The 25569-nt window shown below is 45.6% G+C and overlaps 1 protein-coding gene across 1 annotated transcript; it reads left to right on the top strand.

The window, feature by feature from the left end:
- Nucleotides 1–2318: 2318 nt before the first annotated feature.
- Nucleotides 2319–25079, top strand: LOC123725203 (CMP-N-acetylneuraminate-beta-galactosamide-alpha-2,3-sialyltransferase 1). The gene is made up of 7 exons (XM_045690169.1): nt 2319–2510; nt 5654–5991; nt 16047–16240; nt 17269–17451; nt 17560–17605; nt 23946–24065; nt 24553–25079. The coding sequence occupies exons 2-7, from the start codon at nt 5701–5703 to the stop codon at nt 24718–24720; spliced, it is 1002 nt and encodes a 333-aa protein (XP_045546125.1). The 5' UTR covers nt 2319–2510; nt 5654–5700; the 3' UTR covers nt 24721–25079.
- The last annotated feature ends 490 nt before the right edge of the window (nt 25080–25569 follow it).

Genomic DNA, 25569 nt, shown 5'->3' on the forward strand with positions numbered 1-25569 from the left:
CCCACAATAAGTTGGGTGAATTTTGGCCCATTCCTCCTGACAGAGTCGGTGTAACTGAGTCAGGTTTGTAGGCCTCCTTGCTCACACACACTTTTTCAGTTCTGCCCACAAATGTTCTATGGGATTGAGGTCAGGGCTTTGTAATGGCCACTCCAATACCTTGACTTTGTTGTCCTTAAGCCATTTTGCCACAACTTTGGAAGTATGCTTGGGGTCATTGTCCGTTTGGAAGACCCATTTGCAACCAAGCTTTAACTTCCTGACTGATGTCTTCAGATGTTGCTTCAATATGTCCACATAATGTTCCTCCCTCATGATGCCATCTATTTTGTGAAGTGCACCAGTTCCTCCTGCAGCAAAGCACCCTCACAACATGATGCTGCCACCCCCGTGCTTCACGGTTGGGATGGTGTTCTTCGGCTTGCAAGCCTCCCCCTTTTTCCTCCAAACATAATGATGGTCATTATGGCCAAACATTTCTATTTTTGTTTCATCAGACCAGAGGACATTTCTCCAAAAAGTACGATCTTTGTCCCCATGTGCAGTTGCAAACCGTAGTCTAACTTTTTTATGGTGGTTTTGGAGCAGTGGCTTCTTCCTTGCTGAGCGACCTTTCAGGTTATGTTGATATAGGACTCGTTTTACTGTGGATATAGATACTTTTGTACCTGTTTCCTCCAACATCTTCACAAGGTCCTTTGCTGTTGTTCTGGGATTGATTTGCACTTTTTCCACCAAAATACGTTAATCTCTAGGAGACAGAACGTGTCTCCTTCCTGAGCGGTATGACAGCTGCGTGGTCGCATGGTGTTTATACTTGCGTATTATTGTTTGTACAGATGAACATGGTACCTTGAGCTGTTTGGATATTGCTCCAAGGATGAACCAGACTTGTGGAGGTCAACACTTTTTTTTCTGAGGTCTTGGCTGATTTCTTTTGATTTTCCCATGATGTCAAGCAAAGAGAAACTGAGTTTTAAAGTAGACCTTGAAATACATCCACAGGTAAATCTCCAATTGACTCAAATGATGTCAATTAGCCTATCAGAAGCTTCTAAAGCCATGACATAATTTTCTGAAATTTTCCAAGCTGTTTAAAGGCACAGTCAACTTAGTGTATGTAATCTTCTGACCAACTGGAATTGTGATACAGTGAATTATAAGTGAAATAATCTGTCGTAAACAATTATTGGAAAAATTACTTGTGTCATGGAGAAAGTAGATGTCCTAACCGACTTGCCAAAACTATAGTTTGTTAACAAGACATTTGTGGAGTGGTTGAAAAACAAGTTTTAATGACTCCAACCTAAGTGTATGTAAACCTCCGACTTCAACTGTAGCTCTCTCTCCTCTCGATTCTCCTTCATTTTTTAAGAAATTAATTTGTTCAAAACTGTTCAACTATTGTCTTTCTCTTTCTTTGAGTCAACTACTCACCACATTTTATGCACTGCGGTGCTAGCTAGCTGTGGCTTGTGCTTTCAGCACTAGATTCATTCTCTGATCCTTTGATTGGCTGGGCAACATGTCAGTTCATGTTCTAAGAGCTCAGATAGGTTGGAGGACGCCCTCCAGAAGTTGTCATAATTACTGTGTAAGTCTATAGAAGGGGGTGAGAACCACGAGCCTCCTAGGTTTTGTATTGAAGTCAATGTACCCAGAAGAGGATAGAAACTAGCCGTCCTCCGGCTACACCATGGTGCTACCCTACAGAGTCCTCTGAGGAGCCTCCAAATATCATCAGTATTCCTGCTTAGTCTTGTCAATTCTGCCTTGTTTAATCCCTGGAGGAATAGTGAGATGGAATACAATGATACAGCAAGGTTTACTATTCCAAAGTATAATGAAATAAATTGCATTCTATCAGCGCCTCCTCATTTCTGTATTTTGGGTCATGGCCATGGGTGAGAATATGAGAAGTAAACTCTACAGTCGCTGAGTATACTAAATATTAAGAACACTGCACTTTCCATAACATAGAATGACCAGGTGAATCCTGGTGAAAACTATGACCCCTTATGGATGTCACTTGTTAAATCCACTTCAGTCAGTGTCGATGAAAGGGAGGAGACAGGTTACAGACAGATTTTTAAGCCTTTAGACAATTGAATGGGCACCGGGGGTATGGTAGTAGGTGCGAGGCTCACCGGTTTGAGCTTACGACAACTTGTAGAGTCCATGCCCCAACGAATTGAGGCTGTTCTGCAAGTGTTTGGTATACTAAGTGTACATTTGGTCAGTTAATAGTACATAACATAACATACTTAACTGAAAATACACTTAACTTAATACCCAATAATACTTAATATACACAACTTGTTGCTGCTTATGACTCATTCAGGGAAGTGGACTGGAGATAGGTGGCTGCTGTCACATTTCTCATCCATTTACTCCTGAACTTGAATGAACTTTCGCTCTGCCAGTGGTAACTGTTGCTGTCCTTCTGACAACATTTACAACTTGCCAGACAAGGCAGAGTTAGAGATGTGCAACATCTACATTGTCTGCAGGTAAGTGTGTATATAGTTCAAATAACTACTCGTGGAGGATTGTAATTTTTTGTCTTGTACTTTTTGATTTTCATGTATGTTCTGTGTTTTGTTTACTTTCTTGCTGACATCTGTAATGGTGTGTTGTCTTTTCAAACTTCAATAAATGTTATTGTTAACTCTGAGGGGTATACTAAGAATCTAGTTAGAGTTCTCAGGTTTTTATTGAATTGGCTAGTTTTAGTTTGGCTAGCTTTAGCTTCACATTCCAGCTCAAGCTTCATCCATGATATGCAGGAATCAATATATCTCCATATGCATCAGAGTCACGTCTTTTGTGGGCATTTTAAAGGTTGTTTCTAGCAAAAGGCATCACGGATTTAACATTGTTATAGAATGCGTTATATTATCTGGATATTTTTATTTATTTATTTCAAAATATAAAGTTAACAATAGGTATAATTTTTGCCATTTTCTTTATCAAAGGGTATGGCATACCTCCACTCAATTTGAGCCCTGTTTTTAACCGAACACACCAAGCCCTTCCCAGGCATGGAGGTATTTAAGGAGTGACAGTATTGGAGTATTTGGCTATACCGACAAAATCTATGGATAGCATAATTGCGTCTGTCAAACAGGTAGACCTACCTTTTATTTTTTTTTTATAGGAAGAAATAGGCTTCAACAAAGCCCTCTTGTTGTTAGTTAAGTCGAATTAAAATGAAGACAATTGTTGAAATTAATTCATTTCAGAACCATTTGCTGTCCACCTCTGTTGGATTATGCCGCAGCCGCTCCAAAACTGGTGTCTGCCCGCTTGCCTTTTTAGTTGACTTTCTCCCGCACTCTCTCTCTCTCTCCTCATTATTACGTTAATGATTGAAAATGTGTCTGTCTCATAACATTGTAATACATTTGGTCTCCAGTCTATGGGCTACAGAAAAACACAAAGGCTACTACTCTTTCTACGTTAGGCTATATCATTTATGTTAAATTAATTTGATGGAGCGTTAGTGGATCGCCACAGCGCTGCGTCTTTCCAACAGCACCCTGGAGAGGCGCGCTGGGCATGGACAAGCTAAATATTTTGCGCCCCTGCCTTTGGCAAAGTGGGCCCTGGTTTTCATGGGGTGGCATCAGCTCTCACCTAAATAGCACTCATGCCACTGGGTGAGAGAAGTTTTCATTGTTTTTAGGCAGAATAATGAGTTATTATGTGTTGTTGGAGGTGCGTGTTTGTGAGTTTAGCTCTATGCGGCTGCCTCTTTATTGTGGCATGAACACAACAGTCATGTTGTTTTAATCTGATTGTCCAACAATCACTTGAAAGGGCTCCTTTACTGGCTACCCGCCTAACACCTGCATTCAAGTCCATTGCTAATTTTTCATGCCTCTGACATACATTTTTTTACATTTTAGTCATTTAGCAGACGCTCTTATCCAGAGCGACTTACAGTAGTGAATGCATACATTTCATTTCACACATTATTTAAAAAAATATATTTCGTACTGGCCCCCCATGGGAATTGAACCCACAACCCTGGCGTTGCACAAACCATACTGGCGCTGCAAACACCATGCTCTACCAACTGAGCCACAGGGAAGCTATACTGAACGTTACCGCTTTACTTTTCACTGCTTCTTATTTTACAACCTTAACAACTTTAAGACAAGCTAGTAACCACACACATCTTTAGGAAATGTACTTTCCCAGTTAATGGGACTTCCTTCAGCAGTTTTGTACAACTTATTTCTCACTTTTTATAGTTAATTTTTGGAATGCTAATGTAGTTTATAAGGAAGGTTCAATAAGTAAGGCTGGTCTGAATGGGTGGCTCACTTTTAACTTCATTCAGTAAGGCTGGTCTGAATGGTTAGCTCACTTTTAACCTCATTCAGTAAGCACAATCTATTACAAATCTATTAGCAAATCTATTACAAATAAAAAACAGAAATACCTTATTTACAGAAGTATTCAGACCCTTTGCTATGAGACTCGAAATTGAGGTCAGGTGCATCCTGTTTCAATTTTTTTATTTTACCTTTATTTAACTAGACAAGTCAGTTAAGAACAAATTCTTATTTTCAATGACAGCCTAGGAACAGTGGGTTAACTGCCTTGTTCAGGGGCAGAACGACAGATTTTTACCTTGTCAGCTCGGAGATTCGATCTTGCAACTTTTCGGTTAAGTCCAACGCTCTAACCACTAGGCTACCTGCCGCCCCAAAGGGCCTTGGTGAGAAGGGCCTTGGGCCTTCTCCGAAGGGCCTTGGTGAGATGGGCCTTGGTCAGGGAGGTGACCAAGAACCCGATGGTCACTCTGACAGAGCTCCAGAGTTCCTCTGTGGAGATGGGAGAACTTTCCAGAAGGACAACCATCTCTTTGACACAAATTGTATTGCTTTGCCACATTTTTTGGAGGCGTTGGAAGACCTCCCTGGTCTTTGAGCTTGGATCTGTGTTTGAAATTTACTGCTCGACTGAGGGACCTTACAGATAATTGTTTATGTGGTGTACAGAGATGAGGTAATCCTTCAAAAATCATGTTAAACACTATTATTTCACACAGATTGAGTCCATGCAACTTATGTAACTTGTTAAGCAAATTTGTACTCCTGAACATATTTAGGCTTGCCATAACAAAGGGGTTGAATACTTATTGACTCAAGACATTTGAGCTTTTCATTTTTAATTAATTAGTAAACATTTAAAAAAAAATATTCCACTTTGACATTATGGGCTATATTGTGTAGGCCAGTGACAAAAAACATAATACATTTTTAATTTTAGGCTTTAACACAACAAAACATGGAAAAAGTCAAAGGGTGCGAATACTTTCTGAAGGCACTCTATTTCATTTTATATATATTTCAATGACAGACCAGAGGGTATTTGATGGTCATGAAATCACCTTTTTTGTTGACTAAACCAGAACAAAGGCTAGCTTACCCCTTAATGTGTGAACATGTGAACTAAAGCATTCATTAGGCTATTATGTACATTATATACATTTTCAGGTAAAACATTTGGAAAAACAAAACATAATGTAGACTGACTATGATGTTAATTTGCCTATCATCCTTCAGCTGTTTGATTAAGACCTATAGGCTACATGCATTCTATATAAAATGTTATTATCGGTTTATTATTGATCTCTTTACAGGTGGTGAGGATTCTGTGACACCCAACAGATTCCCGGCTATTGGCAAAATGATTATCTTCAGGATTAGAAAAGTCTGTCGTGCCATCGTTCTACTCTGCATCACAACTATCATTGTGTTTTATACTGGACAGCTATCCTCCAATTCGCTTGTGGATTTTGTTAAAAATGCCCTTCGGCCTCTGGACAGGATCCTCTCTCCAAGATATTGCGCATGTCTCAAATGTATGACACAGCCAGACGATGACCTCTGGTTTCAGAAGCGCTTCAACACATCTCTTAAACCATTTCTTACCAGAAAGTACAAGACACTCTCCAACGATACAAGAATGTGGTGGCAGGTAATAAAAACATTTTTATCAACTGTTTTTTATTACATCTTATCTTAAAGCAATAAAAGCGATGTCTTCACACACCCAACACATATTCACATATTTAGTCATACATTATACATTTTATATATCCACACCTAACAAGAAAAAATAGATAGAATGCTAATTAAATTAACCATTAAAATAAAATAAAACAAATCAGAAAAATACACTATCCACCATCCCATTCGAGTGACCTTTGCATTGATTATTCTAAACTTTATAACAGTAATTGATTATTATCTGTAAAGAACAACTGATCGACTGTCACAGAAACAGTATATTCCTATGTAGATTAGCCTATTAACGTTCCCATTGGTCAAGGAGAGTCCCAAACACTCAGTGTCACTACACATTGAAATATCAAAACCTGTTTATTGTTTTCTAAAGTTAATGGAATAGTGTGACATTTTGACAATCAAGCCCTTTTTTTAATTTACTAAAGTCAGCTAGCATTAGCGCACTGACGAAGTCTATGGGATCAGCTAGCTGATTGCACTAATGCTAGCTGATCCAGTAGACTTCCAGTCATTGCGCTAATGCTAGCTGACTTAGTGTGAACTTGAGTCACATGACTTGAACTCAAGTCTGACTCTAGTCACAAATTTGATTACTTGAGACTAGACTTGATATAAAATAAAATAAAACTTGAGACTCGACTTGGAGCCTCAAGACGCGGGACTCTATTTTGACTTGAGACTGATGACTTGAAATTATCTGGCCAGGTATTGTAACATTTTGTCACTCATTTTGTGGCACAGATTCTCTGTGGATTATTTTCCATGCACTTGTAAAAAAGCAGATTGGCTAGTGAAACACCTTCTGATCAGCCCACAATCAACACAGGTCAGGTTAGCTAGAACAGTGAGAAGATTTTGGGGGGGTTGCAAGTGTTTTATTTCACCTTTTTTTAACTAGACAAGTCAGTTAAGAACAAATTCTTAATTACAATGACAGCCTACCATGGAACAGTGGGTTAACTGCCTTGTTCAGGGGCAGAACAACATATTTTTTACCCCATCAGCTCTGGGATTTGATCTAGCAACCTCTCGGTTACTGGCCCAGCGCTTTAACCACTAACCTACCTGCCGCCCTGAGTGTGAAGCTGAACGAATGAGAGGTCGTAAGGCTTTTTAAATGATGACCTCATGAAAGCAGCAGAGAACTGGAGTGGTTACCATTTATATATTTTAATACACTACATATTTAATAAGCTACAAATCATTTACCATTTGTATTTATACCTTTGCTTATTTGATCTGGTCATTAACATAGGCCTACAGCATTGCACCAAATTCTTGTTTCAAAAACATCTAATCTTTGCTTCAGAACCAAAAAGTTGTGTGTCTTGACTGTTGACCAATGACCAGTCATCAGCATTGGCATGCAAAAGTGGGCGCACATATCCAGAATAGTGACCAGAAAGAGCATGTTTATTTTTCTCCGGATTTCTTGGCAAAAACAGAGTAGACTACCTACATCCTTAAAACCTTTGACTACAGTGAAATCAGGGTCACACAGAGTATTTCTTGTTAGTTGTCATGTCCTGACCAGCAGAGGGAGGTATGGTATCAGTTTTGGGTCAGGATGTGGCAGGTTTTTTGTATGTTAAAGGGTTTGTGTTGGTGATTAGACTCCCAATTGAAGGCAGGTGTGTTGAGTTGCCTTTGATTGGGAGTTCTATATAGTGGTGTGTGTTTTTCTTTGGGGTTGTGGGTAGTTGTTCTTGCACTGCGTTTTTGTATGCCTGTAAGACTGTTCCTGTCGTGTGTATTGTTTTTCCAGTGGATGCTTTACTCTTTTTTTGAATTAAAACATGAGCATCCATATTCCCGCTGCAGTTTGGTCTATTCAACACGGCACCTTTTGTGACAGAACTACCCACCACCAAAGGACCAAGCAGCGGAGAAGAGGACAGAGGCAAGTGAGGGAGGAATGTTGGAAGCAGCGCGCTCGGGAGGTGATGGATTCCTGGTCGCTGGAAGTATTGACGGAAAGGATTGACTGGACATGGCAGCAGTTGCGGGTCCACTGTGACAACCTGCCTGGGAGACAGGTAGAACCCGAGAGGCAGCCCCAATAATATTTTAGGGGGGGCACAAGGGCTATTTGGCGGGCGAGATTGGAGCCCCAGGCCATTTCCCCGTACCCTTGTAGGGCAGACTGGACAGGTCCCGTGCTTTGGGGTTGGGGCTGTGGTGAGGCCTGGGATTTTCAGGCCGGTAGGCACAGTACCAGCGTCCTGCATGTGCAGGACGAAGTAGGCATCGAGCCGGAAGGGGTGATGCCAACCCTGCGCTCAAGACCGCCAGTGCGCCTCTACGGTCCGGTGTTTCCCGCTAAATGCACTAGCATGGAGGTGCGTGTCTCCAGGCTGGCACGTCCAGTACCAGCCCCACGCATCAGGAGACTAGTGCGTCAGCCCAGCCTCGCCAGTCAACAGTCACCAGAGCTGCCCGCCAGTCAACAGTCACCAGAGCTGCCCGCCAGTCAACAGTCACCAGAGCTGCCCGCCAGTCAACAGTCACCAGAGCTGCCCGCCAGTCGAAAGTCACCAGAGCTGCCCGCCAGTCGAAAGTCGCCAGAGCCGCCCGCCAGTCAAAAGTCGCCAGAGCCGCCCGCTAGTCAGGAGCTGCCAGAGTGGCCCGTCTGCCCGGAGCTGCCAGAGTGGCCCGTCTGCCCGGAGCTGCCAGAGTGGCCCGTCTGCCCGGAGCTGCCAGAGTGGCCCGTCTGCCCGGAGCTGCCAGAGTGGCCCGTCTGCCCGGAGCTGCCAGAGTGGCCCGTCTGCCCGGAGCTGCCAGAGTGGCCCGGGCTGCCCGGAGCTGCCCGGGCTGCCCGGACTGCCCAGAGCTGCCCAGAGCTGCCCGGACTGCCCGGACTGCCCGGAGCTGCCCGGACTGCCCGGACTGCCCAGAGCTGCCCAGAGCTGCCCGGACTGCCCGGACTGCCCAGAGCTGCCCGGACTGCCAGGACTGCCCGGAGCTTCCCGGAGCTGCCAGACTGCCCGGAGCTGCCCGGAGCTGCCAGACTGCCCGGACTGCCCGGAGCTGCCAGACTGCCCGGAGTGGCCAGACTGCCCGGAGCTGCCCGAGTTGCCCGTCTGCCCGGAGCTGCCAGAGTGGCCCGTCTGCCTGGAGCTGCCAGAGTGGCCCGTCTGCCCGGAGCTGCCCGGACTGCCCAGAGCTGCCCAGAGCTGCCCGGACTGCCCAGAGCTGCCCAGAGCTGCCCGGAGCTGCCCGGACTGCCCGGAGCTGCCCGGACTGCCCGGACTGCCCAGAGCTGCCCAGAGCTGCCCGGACTGCCCGGACTGCCCAGAGCTGCCCGGACTGCCCGGACTGCCCGGAGCTGCCCGGAGCTGCCAGACTGCCCGGAGCTGCCCGGAGCTGCCAGACTGCCCGGACTGCCCGGAGCTGCCAGACTGCCCGGAGTGGCCAGACTGCCCGGAGCTGCCCGAGTTGCCCGTCTGCCCGGAGCTGCCCGAGTTGCCCGTCTGCCCGGAGCTGCCAGAGTGGCCCGTCTGCCTGGAGCTGCCAGAGTGGCCCGTCTGCCCGGAGCTGCCCGGACTGCCCGGAGCTGCCAGAGTGGCCCGTCTGCCCGGACTGCCCGGAGCTGCCCGGACTGCCCGGACTGCCCGGAGCTGCCAGAGTGGCCCGTCTGCCCGGAGCTGCCAGAGTGGCCAGACTGCCCGGAGCTGCCAGAGTGGCCAGACTGCCCGGAGCTGCCAGAGTGGCCAGACTGCCCGGAGCTGCCCGAGTGGCCCGTCTGCCCGGAGCTGCCAGAGTGGCCCGTCTGCCCGGAGCTGCCAGAGTTGCCCGTCTGCCCGGAGCTGCCAGAGTGGCCCGTCTGCCCGGAGCTGCCAGAGTGGCCCATCTGCCCGGAGCTGCCAGAGTGGCCCGTCTGCCCGGAGCTGCCAGAGTGGCCCGTCTGCCCGGAGCTGCCCGTCTGCCCGGAGCTGCCCGGAGCTGCCCGGAACTGCCCAGACTGCCCGGAGCTGCCCGGACTGCCCGGAGCTGCCAGCCTGCCCGGAGCTGCCCGGAGCTGCCAGAGTGCCCCGTCTGCCCGGAGCTGCCAGACTGCCCGGACTGCCCGGAGCTGCCAGACTGCCCGGACTGCCCGGACTGCCCGGAGCTGCCCGGAGCTGCCCGGAGCTGCCCGGACTGCCAGACTGCCCGGAGCTGCCCGGACTGCCCGGAGCTGCCCGGACTGCCCGGACTGCCCGGAGCTGCCCGGACTGCCCGGACTGCCCGGACTGCCCGGACTGCCCGGACTGCCCGGAGCTGCCCGGACTGCCCGGACTGCCCGGAGCTGCCCGGAGCTGCCAGACTGCCCGGAGCTTCCCGGAGCTGCCAGACTGCCCGGACTGCCCGGAGCTGCCAGACTGCCCGGACTGCCCGGAGCTGCCAGACTGCCCGGACTGCCCGGAGCTGCCAGACTGCCCGGACTGCCCGGAGCGGCCAGACTGCCCGGAGCTGCCCGAGTTGCCCGTCTGCCCGGAGCTGCCAGAGTGGCCCGTCTGCCTGGAGCTGCCAGAGTGGCCCGTCTGCCCGGAGCTGCCCGGACTTCCCGGAGCTGCCAGAGTGGCCCGTCTGCCCGGACTGCCCGGAGCTGCCCGGACTGCCCGGAGCTGCCCGGACTGCCCGGAGCTGCCCGGACTGCCCGGACTGCCCGGAGCTGCCCGGACTGCCCGGAGCTGCCAGAGTGGCCCGTCTGCCCGGAGCTGCCAGAGTGGCCAGACTGCCCGGAGCTGCCAGAGTGGCCAGACTGCCCGGAGCTGCCAGAGTGGCCAGACTGCCCGGAGCTGCCCGAGTGGCCCGACTGCCCGGCAGCTGCCCGAGTGGCCCGTCTGCCCGGAGCTGCCAGAGTGGCCCGTCTGCCCGGAGCTGCCAGAGTTGCCCGTCTGCCCGGAGCTGCCAGAGTGGCCCGTCTGCCCGGAGCTGCCAGAGTGGCCCGTCTGCCCGGAGCTGCCAGAGTGGCCCGTCTGCCCGGAGCTGCCAGAGTGGCCCGTCTGCCCGGAGCTGCCAGAGCGGCCCGTCTGCCCGGAGCTGCCCGGAGCGGCCAGACTGCCCGGAGCTGCCAGAGTGGCCAGACTGCCCAGAGCTGCCAGAGTGGCCAGACTGCCCGGAGCTGCCCGAGTGGCCCTCCTGTCCTCCGGCGCTGCCCGAGTGGCCCTCCTGTCCTCCGGCCCAGCCCGAGGGGCCCTCCTGTCCTCCGGCCCAGCCCGAGGGGCCCTCCTGTCCTCCGGCCCAGCCCGAGGGGCCCTCCGGCCCAGCCCGGGGGGCCCTCCTGTCCTCCGGCCCAGCCCGAGGGGCCCTCCTGTCCTCCGGCCCAGCCCGAGGGGCCCTCCTGTCCTCCGGCCCAGCCCGAGGGGCCCTCCTGTCCTCCGGCCCAGCCCGAGTGGTCCGTCTGCCAGGGTCAGCCCGAGTGGCCCGTCAGCCCGGCGCAGCTAGCGGCGCCACCGAAGTGGGCGACGCCGAAGGTGGAGCGAGGTCCACGTCCTGCACCTGAGCCACCTCCAGGATAGGTGGGTTAGGGAGGGAGGGTGTAGCACAGTGCCGTCGTTGACGGCAGCCACCCTCCCTCCCTCCCTTATTGTGTAGGGGTTATTGTTTATTGGTTTTGTTGGGGTTACATTTGTTTTTTTGTATTTTCTGTTGTTAGGTGCATTCCGGGGTCTGCACCTTGAGGGGGGGGGGGGTTCTGTCACGTCCTGACCAGCAGAGGGAGGTATGGTATCAGTTTTGGGTCAGGATGTGGCAGGTTTTTTGTATGTTAAGGGGTTTGTGTTGGTGATTAGACTCCCAATTGAAGGCAGGTGTGTTGAGTTGCCTTTGATTGGGAGTTCTATATAGTGGTGTGTGTTTTTCTTTGGGGTTGTGGGTAGTTGTTCTTGCACTGCGTTTTTGTATGCCTGTAAGACTGTTCCTGCCGTGTGTATTGTTTTTCCAGTGGATGCTTTACTCTTTTTTGAATTAAAACATGAGCATCCATATTCCCGCTGCAGTTTGGTCTATTCAACACGGCACCTTTTGTGACAGTAGTCTTAAACAATTTTACTTAAAAAACTAAAAAACTTTCCACTGGAAATGCGGAAGGCTGACATATGGGCTGTGTCTCAAGCGGTGGATTGAGACACAGCCCATATCTCTAGTTTAAACTGAAGGATTCTGATGGGGATTTTTTATTATGTTACTTAGATTGATACACGGGTGCGTCAATAGACTCATACCCCCCCTTCCTGCAGTTCAATTACCAAATCGTCTCTCTAGTGGCTGCATGGGTGGAATGTTATTAATAATTTTCATAATTTCACAATAAATAAACATATTTTTTAACCGCTGAAAATTCGGTCTTGGCTTTTTCTTTGCAACTCTGCCTAGAAGGCCAGCATCCCGGAGTCACCTCATCACTGTTGACGTTGAGACTGGTGTTTTGTGGGTACTATTTAATGAAGCTGCCAGTTGAGGACTTGTAAGGGGTCTGTTTCTAAAACTAGACACTCTAATGCACTTGTCCTCTTGCTCAGTTGTGCACCGGGGCCTCCCAATCCTCTTTCTATTCTGGTTAGAGCCAGTATGCGATGTTCTGTGAAGGGAGTAGTACACAATGTTGAACGAGATCTTCAGTTTCTTGACAATTTCTCGCATGCAATAGCCTTCATTTCTCAGAACAAGAATAGACTGACGAATTTCAGAAGAAAGAACTTTGTTTCTGGCCATTTTGAGCCTGTCATTTTTCCAATGATCAATTCAAATCAAATCAAAGTTATTTATATAGCCCTTCTTACATCAGCTGATATCTCAAAGTGCTGTACAGAAACCCAGCCTAAACCCCCAAACAGCAAGCAATGCAGGTGTAGAAGCACGGTGGCTAGGAAAAACTCCCTAGAAAGGGCAAAACCTAGGAAGAAACCTAGAGAGGAACCAGGCTATGAGGGGTGGCCAGTCCTCTTCTGGCTGTGCCGGGTGGAGATTATAACAGCACATGGCCTAGATGTTCAAATGATCATAAATGACCAGCATTGTCAAATAATAATAATCATAGTAGTTGTCGAGGGTGCAACAAGTCAGTAACACAAGAGTAAGTGTCAGTTGGCTTTTTCTTAGCCCATCTTTGAGAGTATCTCTACCGCTCCTGCTGTCTCTAGAGAGTTGAAAACAGCAGGTCTGGGACAGGTAGCACGTCCGGTGAATAGGTCAGGGTTCCAGCAGGTCTGGGACAACAGGTCTGGGACAGGTAGCACGTCCGGTGAACAGGTCAGGGTTCCATAGCTGCAGGCAGAACAGTATGAACTGGAGCAGCAGCACGGCCAGGTGAACTGGGGACAGCCAGGTAGTCCTGAGGCATGGTCCTAGGGCTCAGGTCCTCCGAGAGAGAGAGAAAGAAAGAAAGAGAGAATTAGAGAGAGCATATTTAAATTCACACAGGACACCGGAAAAGACAAGAGAAATACTCCAGATGTGACAGACTGACCCTAGCCCCACGACACATAAACTACTGCAGCATAAATACTGGAGGCTGAGACAGGAGGGGTCAGGAAACATTAGCCTTTTAAAATGATAAACTTGGATTAGTCACTGTTGCTTCCTGCTTTAATTTTAACATGCTGATAGAAATTTGGTTAGACAAATTTAAGTTTCCCTGCATTAAAGTCCCTTGCCGCTAGGAGCACCGCCTCTGGGTGAGCATTTTCCTGTTTGCTTATGGCGGAATACAGTGTGGTCTTAGTGCCAGCTTCAGTCTGTGGTGGAATGTAGACAGCTACGAAAAATACAGATGAAAACTCTCTAGGTAGATAGTGTGGTCTACAGCTTATCATGAAATACTCTACCTCAGGCGAGCAAAACCTTGAGACTTCCTTAGATATCGTGCACCAGCTGTTATTTACAAAAATACATAGTCCGCCGCCCCTTGTCTTAGCAGAAGCCTCTGTTCTGTCCTGCCGATACAGCGTATAACCAGCCAGCTGTATGTTGATAATGTCGTCGTTCTGCCACGACTCCGTGAAGCATAAGATATTACAGTTTTGAATGACCCGTTGATAGTTTAATCTTCAGCGTAGGTCATCGATTTTATTTTCCAAAGATTGCACAGTTGCTAGCAGAATGGAAGGCAGTGGGGGTTTATTCGATTGCCTACGAATTCTCAGAAGGCAGCCCTTCCTCTGGCCCATTTTTCTCCGCCTTCTCTTTACACAAATGACGGGGATCTGGGTCTGTTCCCGAGAAAGCAGTATGTCATTCACGTCGGGCTCGTCGGACTCATTAAAGGAAAAAAGGATTCTGAGTAATTACAGTTCTGATGTCCAGAAGCTCTTTTCGGTCATAAGAGACGGTAGCAGCAACATTATGTACAAAATAAGTAAAAAACTAAGTTACAAACAAGGCAAAGAAAATAACAAAAACACAATCGGTTAGGGACATGTAAAACATCAGCCTTCTTCTCCGGCACCACCTTACACATCTTAGTATGAAGGTAGTGATGTGCCAACAAAAATAAGGGGTTAAATATGTGTCCAAAAAAACCAAAACATTTCCTGAGCTTTCTTATATCTGCTAGATATAGGACAGACATGTCAACATTTTATTCTGTCTGATTTATTTTTTGACTGTCTTTTTTGCCATTTATGAATGCGTTATTCAATGTGCTTCTATTGTAAAGGCCAAATTCAATATTTTAGCAAAGTAGAAAAATCTGCTGTTCTGCCCTTGAGCAACTCAGTAAATCCTCCAAAACAACTGCTCCATGGGCTCAATGTGACATTATATCTGAAGTTGATATTGACTGTTAACATAAATTACGTTCAGTTCAAAATGTAGGTGTAAATTGCATTTATTTTTGTTTCTTGCGCTTTGAAAATGCATCACCGTTTATGGCTGTAATGACACTGGTTGAATCAACGTTGTTGAACCAATGTGGAATAGACGTTGAATTTACATTTGTGCCGTGGGAGGCTATATTTGCGTAGCGATTGGGCACGTGTGCATGCGCGGGGGTCACACACTTTTGTAAGGATTGCGGGTCAAATGTTTGAAAACCACTGGGTTAGCGAACAGATTTCTGATTTGATGTTCAGCTATACAATCGGGTGCAGCGCAAATGTCAAATTGTATGGAGAGAGGATTGACATCAATAAAAATGCAGTTCCAAAACATTTTTGGTGATCAAGAATATGAAATGTTTACTTTGCAAGTTTATTAGCAATGGGGCATTAAGCAACAATGACTAGCATAGGCTCTACTGGTCATTTGGTATGCAAAATGGCTTGAAATGTATACAATGTATTACTTATGAAACTTGTGTTTGGAATTTGTTGTTAAAATTGATTATTACATAATCAAAATGTGTTGTAGACAAAATAATGAAAAGGCCTGTCTGGTAGCCTCAATTAATAGACAAAGATTTGTGGTTGAATGAGTCATTGCCTATGTAGATTTTTTTTACTTGTCTTGAGACCTTTGACTCAACTTGTCCTTAGAATGCACATCTTGGACATGACTCGAGACTCGACCCGTTCTACTTGGGACTCAACTTGAGATTTGGACCTTGTTACTTGAGACTTACTCGTGACTTGAATAATATTGACTTGGTCCCACCTCTGGCAATCGAGAAACAGTCATAAACTTCCATCAAACTGCACACAGAGACATAAAACGACTTGTTCATCTGACTCTGGGGAATTTTGCCACAATCTCACACTATCCCCTTTAAGAATCTCCAATAGTTTACTGTAGTTACATTTTTGTATATGAGGGAGTTTTATTCAGAAGGAACTCTTTTATTTGATGTTTAGGCTGCAATATAAGCATGGTCACTGACAACTGATTAACAGTTTGCTATAGTAGTCGTCAATAACCTCAGTGTAAAGAGCAGATGGCTCTGGAGTCTTACCTTTAGTGTGTGGGGTTTCCTCAGATGTTATGGTGTGTCATTTGCAGTAGGCTGCTTTTAGTGTCAGCCTGTCCATTGTTGTGTATTTATTGTGTATTCATTGTTTTATGTATTGGCTGGTGCAATTAAATAACCAGAAATTGCAGAAAGACCGTAACAAAGCCAACTTTAGCGAGGTGGTGGAGAAGTTGTTCCAGGTCATCCCTGATGCTGACCTTTACATGGACGCGGGCCCTGAGCGCTGTAGGACCTGTGCTGTGGTGGGGAACTCTGGGAACCTCAAGGGCTCCCACTACGGAGCCCTCATCGACTCCAGTGATGTCATCATAAGGTAAGCCAACTGAGAGTTTGTGGATGATCGAGGGCACACTTGTCACAAAGCCTGTTTTAGCATGGGCAGCGCAACACAGCCTGTTTCAGCATGGGCAGTGCAACATAGCCTGTTTCAGCATGGGCAGCGCAACACAGCCTGTTTCAGCATGGGCAGTGCAACACAGCCTGATTTAGCATGGGCAGCGCAACACAGCCTGTTTTAGCATGGGCAGCGCGACACAGCCTGTTTTAGCATGGGCAGCGCAACACAGCCTGTTTTAGCATGGGCAGCGCAACACAGCCTGTTTTAGCATGGGCAGCGCAACACAGCCTGTTTTAGCATGGGCAGCGCAACACAGCCTGTTTTTGCATGGGCAGCGCAACACAGCCTGTTTTTGCATGGGCAGCGCAACACAGCCTGTTTTAGCATGGGCAGCGCAACACAGCCTGTTTTTGCATGGGCAGCGCAATTGAGGACTTTCACCATTTTGAAGTAGTCAACTGGGTGGGACTTCCTATAGGTTAAGGAAGGATCAAAGAATTCCAAGGAATTAAGGGCTATGTCCCATTTGTCCCTCCTACCTCAAAGTGTGCACTTGTTCACTTGCACATGGTTGTTCAATGCTTTTAGATTTGTGGGAAGTAGTGAACGAGTGCACACTCCAGGAAGAAAGTAGCAAAAATGTGGCATAGCTGCATGTGGCAGTTAATCACTAACCTTGGCTTTATACCTGTTCAGACAACACTCCAGGTGGTATTATATGCACCCTTTCAGTTTGTTTACCAAGTAGAATAAGAAGAAATCAACGATTTGAACATATATATATATATATATAGCCCTCAATGGCCCTGCCCATGGTGTCACAGAAGACAGTATGGCAAAGATGTGCCTTTATCCAACTTAATGATTTAATGTTCTATATGTATGCCTGGTTTGGTGTGTTCATTTTTTATCTTGGCGGTATGAATGACTATGTGTTTTGAATGAAAGTGTTTTGGAATATGGCAGTCATGATATGGATCCCAGCTATTTACTGTGTTATCCAGAATGAACAAGGCTCGTACCTCTGGCTATGAGCGGGATGTTGGCAGCCGGACCACACATCACATCATATACCCAGAGAGTGCCATAGACCTGGACAACACCACTAGTCTGGTGTTTTTCCCTTTCAAGACACTGGACCTTCAGTGGCTACCCGGTGCCATTACCACTGGATCTCACATCACTTTGTGAGTAACCATTCTCCTTTGATTAGTCCATCAGTCTGTTACACCATGCATTTTTCAAAGATTACATAGCAACTCTGGATGAAATGTAGGTCTTATTTTACCCAACAGCTCATATTTACGTCTTAGACCGAAGATAAAGGCCAACAAAGATTTTGTGAGTCACATTGTTGATCATTATAATTTATTATGGTTGTAATACATCTACAGTCAATGATAAATGCATGATATTTTTATATCTTGAATAGTAGGTAATTGAGGATGTTTGTTAGTTAGGTATGGGCTAATCTCGGTTAACCCTAAAATCGTGCGTAATTTGGTCAGATGCTCGATAACACATTTACGAAGTCTCGTAAACGGAAACTCTCAGCCCTTTCTGATAATTTCACTTGTGTTTATCATCCGTGTTGGCACACGCAAAGCAGTGAAAGAGTGTCACCATGGAATTGTGCAGAGTATGTTTACATGCACACAATACTACCATTATTGTGAATACTGAGATGAAATATGCGTTATAAAGGTTTTGTATAATTTCATCCAGTAGTTTTGAAAGTAGCGCTCACAAGCTAAAACGGCTCCCTGAAAATTGTACACAACTTCCTATGATACACTGTATGTTAATTTTTTTACAATATGTACAATATGTTACAAATTTGTAAGTACTTAAGATCCCTTTCAATCTCTTTAATATAATAGTACAATTAAAAAGTTGACTTGCTTTACCAGAAGAACATTGTCTCTTACGATCCAGTTGACATGGAGATGTCTGATAATTAGGCTAGGCCTACTTGATGAGACTTAGATAAATTGTAGCGATCCTCGCTATATGGGCCATTTTACAATTCCCACCAAGTGGGTTATTGGCGCAATGCGTAAGGTGTTTGCCTTTCATGGAAGCAACCTGGGTTTGCTTCCCTGCCTCACTGTTTGCTTCATTGGTGTCAGAAGGGGAAGAGTGAGGCCATTGGGAACACATGGTCTGAATGAAGTGGCTGAGTCATTGAAGCACAGGGACATTCCTTCCTGTTCGGAGAGGGCAGTGTAGCAATACTATATGATCCATGCTACAATTCCCACCAAGTGGGTTAACCCTATTGGGGCGATGCCTAAGGGTTTTATGTCTAGGGTGGTTTGCTTTTCATGCCAGCGCTCGGGGCCTATTCATTTTCATTCTGAGTATGGACATCTTGAAACTATTTTAAAGATGCATAGTTTCAGATTTTCCAAACTCACTTTACTCTCTTGTGCAGGAGCTTGCAGGAATGTGTAGTCTTGCGTGATGTCTACTTTAATGCTAATTAGCATTTTTGAATCTGAGAGTAAATAGAGCCGAATATATTGATAAAAGTCACCTTGTCTGAGAGAGATTTACATGGTTTTCAAACTGTCACGCCAGGGTAAGCCTACACGAAACACAGCCCTTATTTTAAGTGTTTCTAAAATTCCCAATGGGAAAAATGAATGGTGGAAAAACGATTGGAACCATTTCCTTGCTTGACCACTAGGTTTTATGGGTATTATGACACCTCCACTGTGGGGCTCTATGGTGTTGGTGGTATGCCTATGACTAAAATGGAGTGAGGATTTTTGAACGTAGTCCAGTTTTATTGCACAAACTCAACACAATTCAAGCACCTGGGATGATGTCATTGACACTCCTTTTGTTTTGGGGGGGACCCTTGCGCCATGTTCATTTTATGAAAATGCTACAGGTGAAGAGGCCCATCAGTACCGATGTAGGATCTTCATTTGATTTCATTTGACTTTGATTTTATTTATTTTGATTTAACCTTTATTTAATCAGGCAAGTCAATTAAGAACAAATTATTATTTACAATGACGGCCTAGCAAGAGACAAAAGACCTCCTGTAGGGGTACGCGCAATGCCGTCGCGGTATACACAAATAAAAATGTGATTCACATTTATTTTTTTAATAAAATAAAATATTCTTCACATTTTCAAATAGTCCATTTATACATTTGGGCAAGGTTTTTTTTCGCCTGAGTAGCCTCGTTTCACTGCCAAAAATAAAATTAAACCATCTAGTGTTCAGCGAAATGACAACACAATGTCAAATACAGGTAGCCTAGTCAAAAACTAACATCCAATCACATAAACCATTACTCTCTTGCAGAAATTCCACTAACGGTCCGTATGTAGCCAAACGTAGCTACTGCTCATGTTGGTATCTGTACTGATGGCGCAAAAGCTATGACAGGGAGACATAGTGGAGTGGTAATGTGTGTGCAAGCAGTTGTTCCCCACGCCACCTGGGTACACTGCAGCCTCCACTTAGAGGCTCTTGCTGCCAAGGGAATGCCTCACAGCTTGAAAGACGTTTTGGACACTACAGTGAAAATAGTTAACTTTGTTAAAGCAAGTCCCCTGAAATCGTGTATTTTCTGCACTATGCAATGATATGGGCAGCAACCATGTAACGCTTTTACAACATACAGAAGTGCACAGGTTATCAAGGGGCAAAGTATTGACGCGTTTTTTTTAAATCGAGAGACGAGCTTAAGTTCTTACTGACAATCATTTTCACTTGTCTGACCGCTTGCATGATGACGAGTTTCTCACATGACTGGCCTATCTGGGTGATGTTTTTTCTCGCCTGAATGATCTGAATCTAGGATTACACAGACTTTCCGCAACTATATTCAATGTGCGGGACAAATTTGAGGCTATGATTAAGAAGTTGGAGCTCTTCTCTGTCTCCATTAACAAGGACAACACACAGGTCTTTCCATCATTGTATGATTTTTTTGTGTGCAAATGAACTCACGTTTACGGACAATGTCAAACGTGATATAGCGAAGCACCTGAGTGAGTTGGGTGCGTAATTACGCAGATACTTTCCCGAAACGGGTGACTCAAACAACTGGATTCGTTAGCCCTTTCATGCCCTGCCTCCAGTCCACTTACCGATATCTGAAGAAGATAGCCTCATCGAAATTGCAACAAGCGGTTCTGTGAAAATTTAATCAGAAGCCCTTGCCAGATTTTGATGAGGCTCCTGCCTTGGCAAATCGCGCTGTTAAGACACTGTTGCCCTTTGCAACCACGTGCCTATGTGAGAGTGGATTCTCGGCCCTCACTAGCATGAAAACTAAATACAGGCACAGACTGTGTGTGGAAAATGATTTAAGACTGAGACTTTCTCCAATACAACCCAACATTGCAGAGTAATATGCATCCTTTCAAACACACCCTTCTTAACCTGTGGTGAGTTATTCACAATTTCCAATGAACAAATACGGTTTTATATGTAAGGTGGTTAAATAAAGAGCAAAATGATTGATTATTACTATATTATTACTTGAGCCCTGGTCCTATAGGAGCTCTTTGTCACTTCCCACGTTGTGACAAACTCACATTCATTCTTATGTTTAATAAATGTGTCGTATAGTGTGTGTGTGGCAGGCTTACAATGATGGCAAAAAACTATATTTGAGAGTGTGCTGACCCTGGTGCTGGAGGGGGTATGCAGCTGGAGGTTGAATGTTTGAAGGGGTATGGGACTATGGGACTATAAAAACTTTGTGAACCGCTGTATTACAGGCTAAAAAACATGTAAAACGTATCAACTCCTCCAAAAAAGTTAATTCATTATTATCCACATGATAATTCACATTTCCTGTTGCGATGTACCGGCAGGATAGAACAGCGGCATCTGGTAAGACAAGGGGCTTCGATCTATGTATTTTTGGAAACAACAGCCGGTACACGATATCTAAGGAAGTCTCGAGCTATTGCTCGCCTGAGGTAGAGTTTCTCATGATAAGCTGCAGGCCACACTACCTACCACATGAGTTTTCATCTATTTTCTTTGTAGCTGTTTACATACCCTCACAGTCAGAGGCTGGCACTAAGATAGCATTGAATGAGCTGTATTCCATCATAATCAAACAAGAAAACTTTGGCGCTCCTAGTAGCCGGGGACTTTAATGCAGGGAAACTTAAATCAGTTTTACCAAATTTCTATCAGCATGTTAAATGTGCATTCAGTGGGAAAAGACCTCTGGACAACCTATACTCCACACACAGAGATGCATACAAAGCTCTCCCTCACCCTCCATTTGGCAAATCTGACCATAATTCCATCCTCCTGATTCCTGCTTACAAGCAAAAATTAAATCAGGAAGCACCAGTGACTAGATAAATAAAAAAGTGGTCAGTTGAAGCAGTTGCTAAGCTACAGGACTGTTTGGCTAGCACAGACTGGAACATGTTCCAGGATTCCTCCAATGGCATTGAGGAGTACAGCACATCTGTCATTGGCTTCATCAATAAGTGAATCGATGATGTTGTCCCCACATTGACCATACGTACATACCCCAACCAGAAGCCATGGATTACAGGCAGCATCCGCACTGAGCTAAAGGCTAGAGCTTCTACTTTCAATGTATGGGACTCTAACCCGGAAGCTTATAAGAAATGCCCTCCGACGAACCATCAAACAGGCAAAGCATCAATACAGGACTAACACCGGCTCTGACACTCGTTGGATGTGGCAGGGCCTGCAAACCATTACAGAATACAAAGGGAAGCACAGCCAAGAGCTGCCCAGTGACAAGAGCCTACCGGACGAGCAAAACTACTTCTATGCACACTTCAAGGCAAATAACATTGAAACATGCATGAGAGCACCAGCTGTTCCGGAAGACAGTGTGATCACGCTGTCCGCAGCCGATGTGAGTAAGACCTTTAGACAGGTCAACATTCACAAGGCCGCAGGGCCAGACGGATTACCAGGACATGTACTGCGGGCATGCGCTGACCAACTAGCAAGTGTCTTCACTAACATTTTCAACCTCTCCCTGTCCGAGTCTGTCATACCAACATGTTTTAAGCAGACCACCATAGTGCCTGTGCCCAAGAACACTAAGGTTATCTGCCTAAATGACTACCGACCCATAGCACTCAAGTCTGTAGCCATGAAGTGCTTTGAAAGGCTGGTCATGGCTCTCATCAACACCATTATCCCAGAAACCCAAGACCCACTCCAATTTGCATACTGCCCCAACAGATCCACAGATGATGCAGTCTCTATTGCACTCCACACTGCCCTTTCCCACCTGGACAAATGGAACACCTATGTGAGAATGCTATTCATTGATTACAGCTCAGCGTTCAACACAATAGTGCCCTCAAATCGCATCAATAAGCTAAGGACCCTGGAACTAAACACCTCCCTCTGCAACTGGATCCTGGACTTCCTGACGGGCCACCAACAACAACACATCCACCACGCTGATCCTCAACACAGGGGCCCCTCAGGGGTGCATGCTCAGCCCCCTCCTGTACTCCCTGTTCACTCATGACTGCACGGCCAGGCACGACTCCAACACCATCATTAAATTTGCTGATGACACAACAGCGGTAGGCCTGATCACCGACAACAACGAGACAACCTATAGGGAGGAGGTCAGAGACTTGGCCGTGTGGTGCCAGGACAACAACATCTCGCTCAACGTAATCAAGACAAAGGAGATGATTGTGGACTACAGGAAAAAGAGGACCGAGCACGCCCCCATTCTGATCAACGTGGCTGCAGTGGAGCAGGTTGAGACCTTCAAGTTCCTTGGTGTCTACATCACCAACAAACTAACATGGTCCAAGCACACTGTCACGTCCTGACCATAGAAAGCTTTTATTTTCTATGGTAGGTCAGGGCGTGACAGGGGTTTTTGTCTAGTTTACATTTTCTGTGTTGTTTGGGTCTAGTCTCTGTATTTCTATGTTTTTTTGTTGTTGTTGGGATGATCTCCAATTAGAGGCAGCTGGTCATCGTTGTCTCTAATTGGGGATCATATTTAAGTTGTTGTTTTTCCCACTAGGGTTTGTGGGAGATTATTTTGAGTTGGTGTATGTTGCACCTCTTCGTCACGGTTTGTTGTTTTGTTTATTAGTATGTCTTGCATAGTTTCACAGTTAAAATAAAATGTGGAACGATACACACGCTGCGCCTTGGTCTCCTTCATCATACGACAAGCGTGACACACACCAAGACAGTCGTGAAGTGGGCACGACAAACCTATTCCCCCTCAGGAGACTGAACAGATTTGGCATGGGTCCTCAGATCCTCAAAAGGTTCTACACCTGCACCATTGAGAGTATCCTGACTGGTTGCATCACTGCCTGGTATGGCAACTGCTCGGCCTCCGAATGCAAGGCACTACAGAGGGTAGTGCGATTGGCCCAGTACATCACTGGGGCCAAGCTTCCTGCCATCCAGGATCTCTATACCAGGCGGTGTCAGAGGAAGGCCCTAAAAATTGTCAAAGACTTCAGCCACCCTAGTCATAGACTATTCTCTCTGTTACCACACGGCAAGCGGTACCGAAGCGCCAAGTCTAGGTCCAAGAGGCTTCTAAACAGCTTCTACCCCCCAAGACATAAGACTCCTGAACATCTAGTCAAATGGCTACCCAGACTATTTGCATTGCATTTTCTAATTAAATCATGCTGTTTATGTATAATATATTCCATGCAGGTTTTGGTTCTGAATCCTGTGTTCATGAAATATGTTCATGAAGTCTGGCTTGACTATTACGGCAAATACCCCTCCACCGGATTCATGGCTTTGATATTAGCCCTACACATTTGTGACGAGGTAAGACGTTATACATATCAACACACATCAAGTTCAAGTTGTGTCATATGCGCAGGATACACATGGTGTACACAGTCCAATGAAATGCTTACTAGCAGGTTCCCTCTCGATAATGCAACAACAATAAGAAATAAGTAAAAATTAAGCTCAATGGAACAGAATAAACATTTTCATAAGTATAAATACAGGAAGACTCAATAATTTACAGTACAATATTTACACGAATGTCGGGGAAAGAGTATTTGGAGAGCAAAGTGTTTAAATTGTGCAGTGTTTAGCAATACCAAAACATGCTCTGCTAGGAATGGTACTTTCTCAGCTCACTACAAGACAGACTGTATGCTACACCACGCAATGCATATATAACACTAACACCCAAATCATGTAGGCCTATAGGCTGCATACACAATATATCACATTGCCATACATAAAACTTCTGTAAACACTGTTATTAAACTAATTCTCTAAACACTTAATTCCAATGCAGGTGAATGTGTATGGATTTGGGAAAGACAGAAATGGGAACTGGCACCACTACTGGGAAACACTAACCAATAAAAAGCTCAAGACTGGACCACACCCTGGAGACTATGAGTACAATGTCACTAGAAAGCTCTCGGAAATACACAAACTTGAGATATATAAGGGATGGTGATAATCATTAATCCAGATTATTAATGGGATTTGCTCAAGAAGTCCCTTTTTCTTTTATTATTGAACAATTTATTTCTGACTTTTTAGTCTGTCGACCACTACATTACATCTTAGAAACACCATTCACACTTTTAAAACGTGTAGATCGGTCTGGATAAACTTGCTTTTGATAACATTTATACTTTTTAAACTTTTTGACCTTCTAAAAAAACAAATCTACTTTTATGGGATTTCTTCAAAATTCCAAAGCTACCATTGTTAAAAGCTGTCATGACTTCTAACATTCTAATCACAATAATGTAACACAAATCAGCTAAGTTGAGAGCTTTACCAACAAGTTAAATAAAAACTTAGGCTGCTTCTCTGCTATTCGAAATATCTTCCACCAATCATACTATACAGCTCTTTTAAGCCCGGTTCAGATACAACAGCCAACACAAGGAAAGACGACAAGAGACGAAACGAGCCAGTTGTAGAATTTTGTGTTGTGGGTACAAAATGGTTTTGTTACAGACTTAATGCTATGTAAATGCTTGAGTTGAATAGTACTAGTCACTGGTCATTTTCCACACCTGTTCAGTAACCTCTTTACATACCACACAGAGGAGTGATTTCTTAATTGCTCATTATCTTTCGGGCACTAAAGCCTAGCCAGGTGGAAACATAGTTTCCTCTGGTTAGGCTTTAAATATCCCATGTCTCCTCTATTTTAGATATACAGTGCATTCAGAAATTATTCAGACCCCTTGACTTTTTCCACATTTTGTTATGTTAGTCTTATTCTAAAATGGATTAAATTGTTTTTTCCCCCTCACCAATCTAATGACAAAGCAAAAACAGGTTTTTAGAA

This window comes from Salmo salar, chromosome ssa11 (assembly GCF_905237065.1).
Source record: "Salmo salar chromosome ssa11, Ssal_v3.1, whole genome shotgun sequence".
NCBI classification, from domain to species: Eukaryota; Metazoa; Chordata; class Actinopteri; order Salmoniformes; family Salmonidae; genus Salmo; species Salmo salar.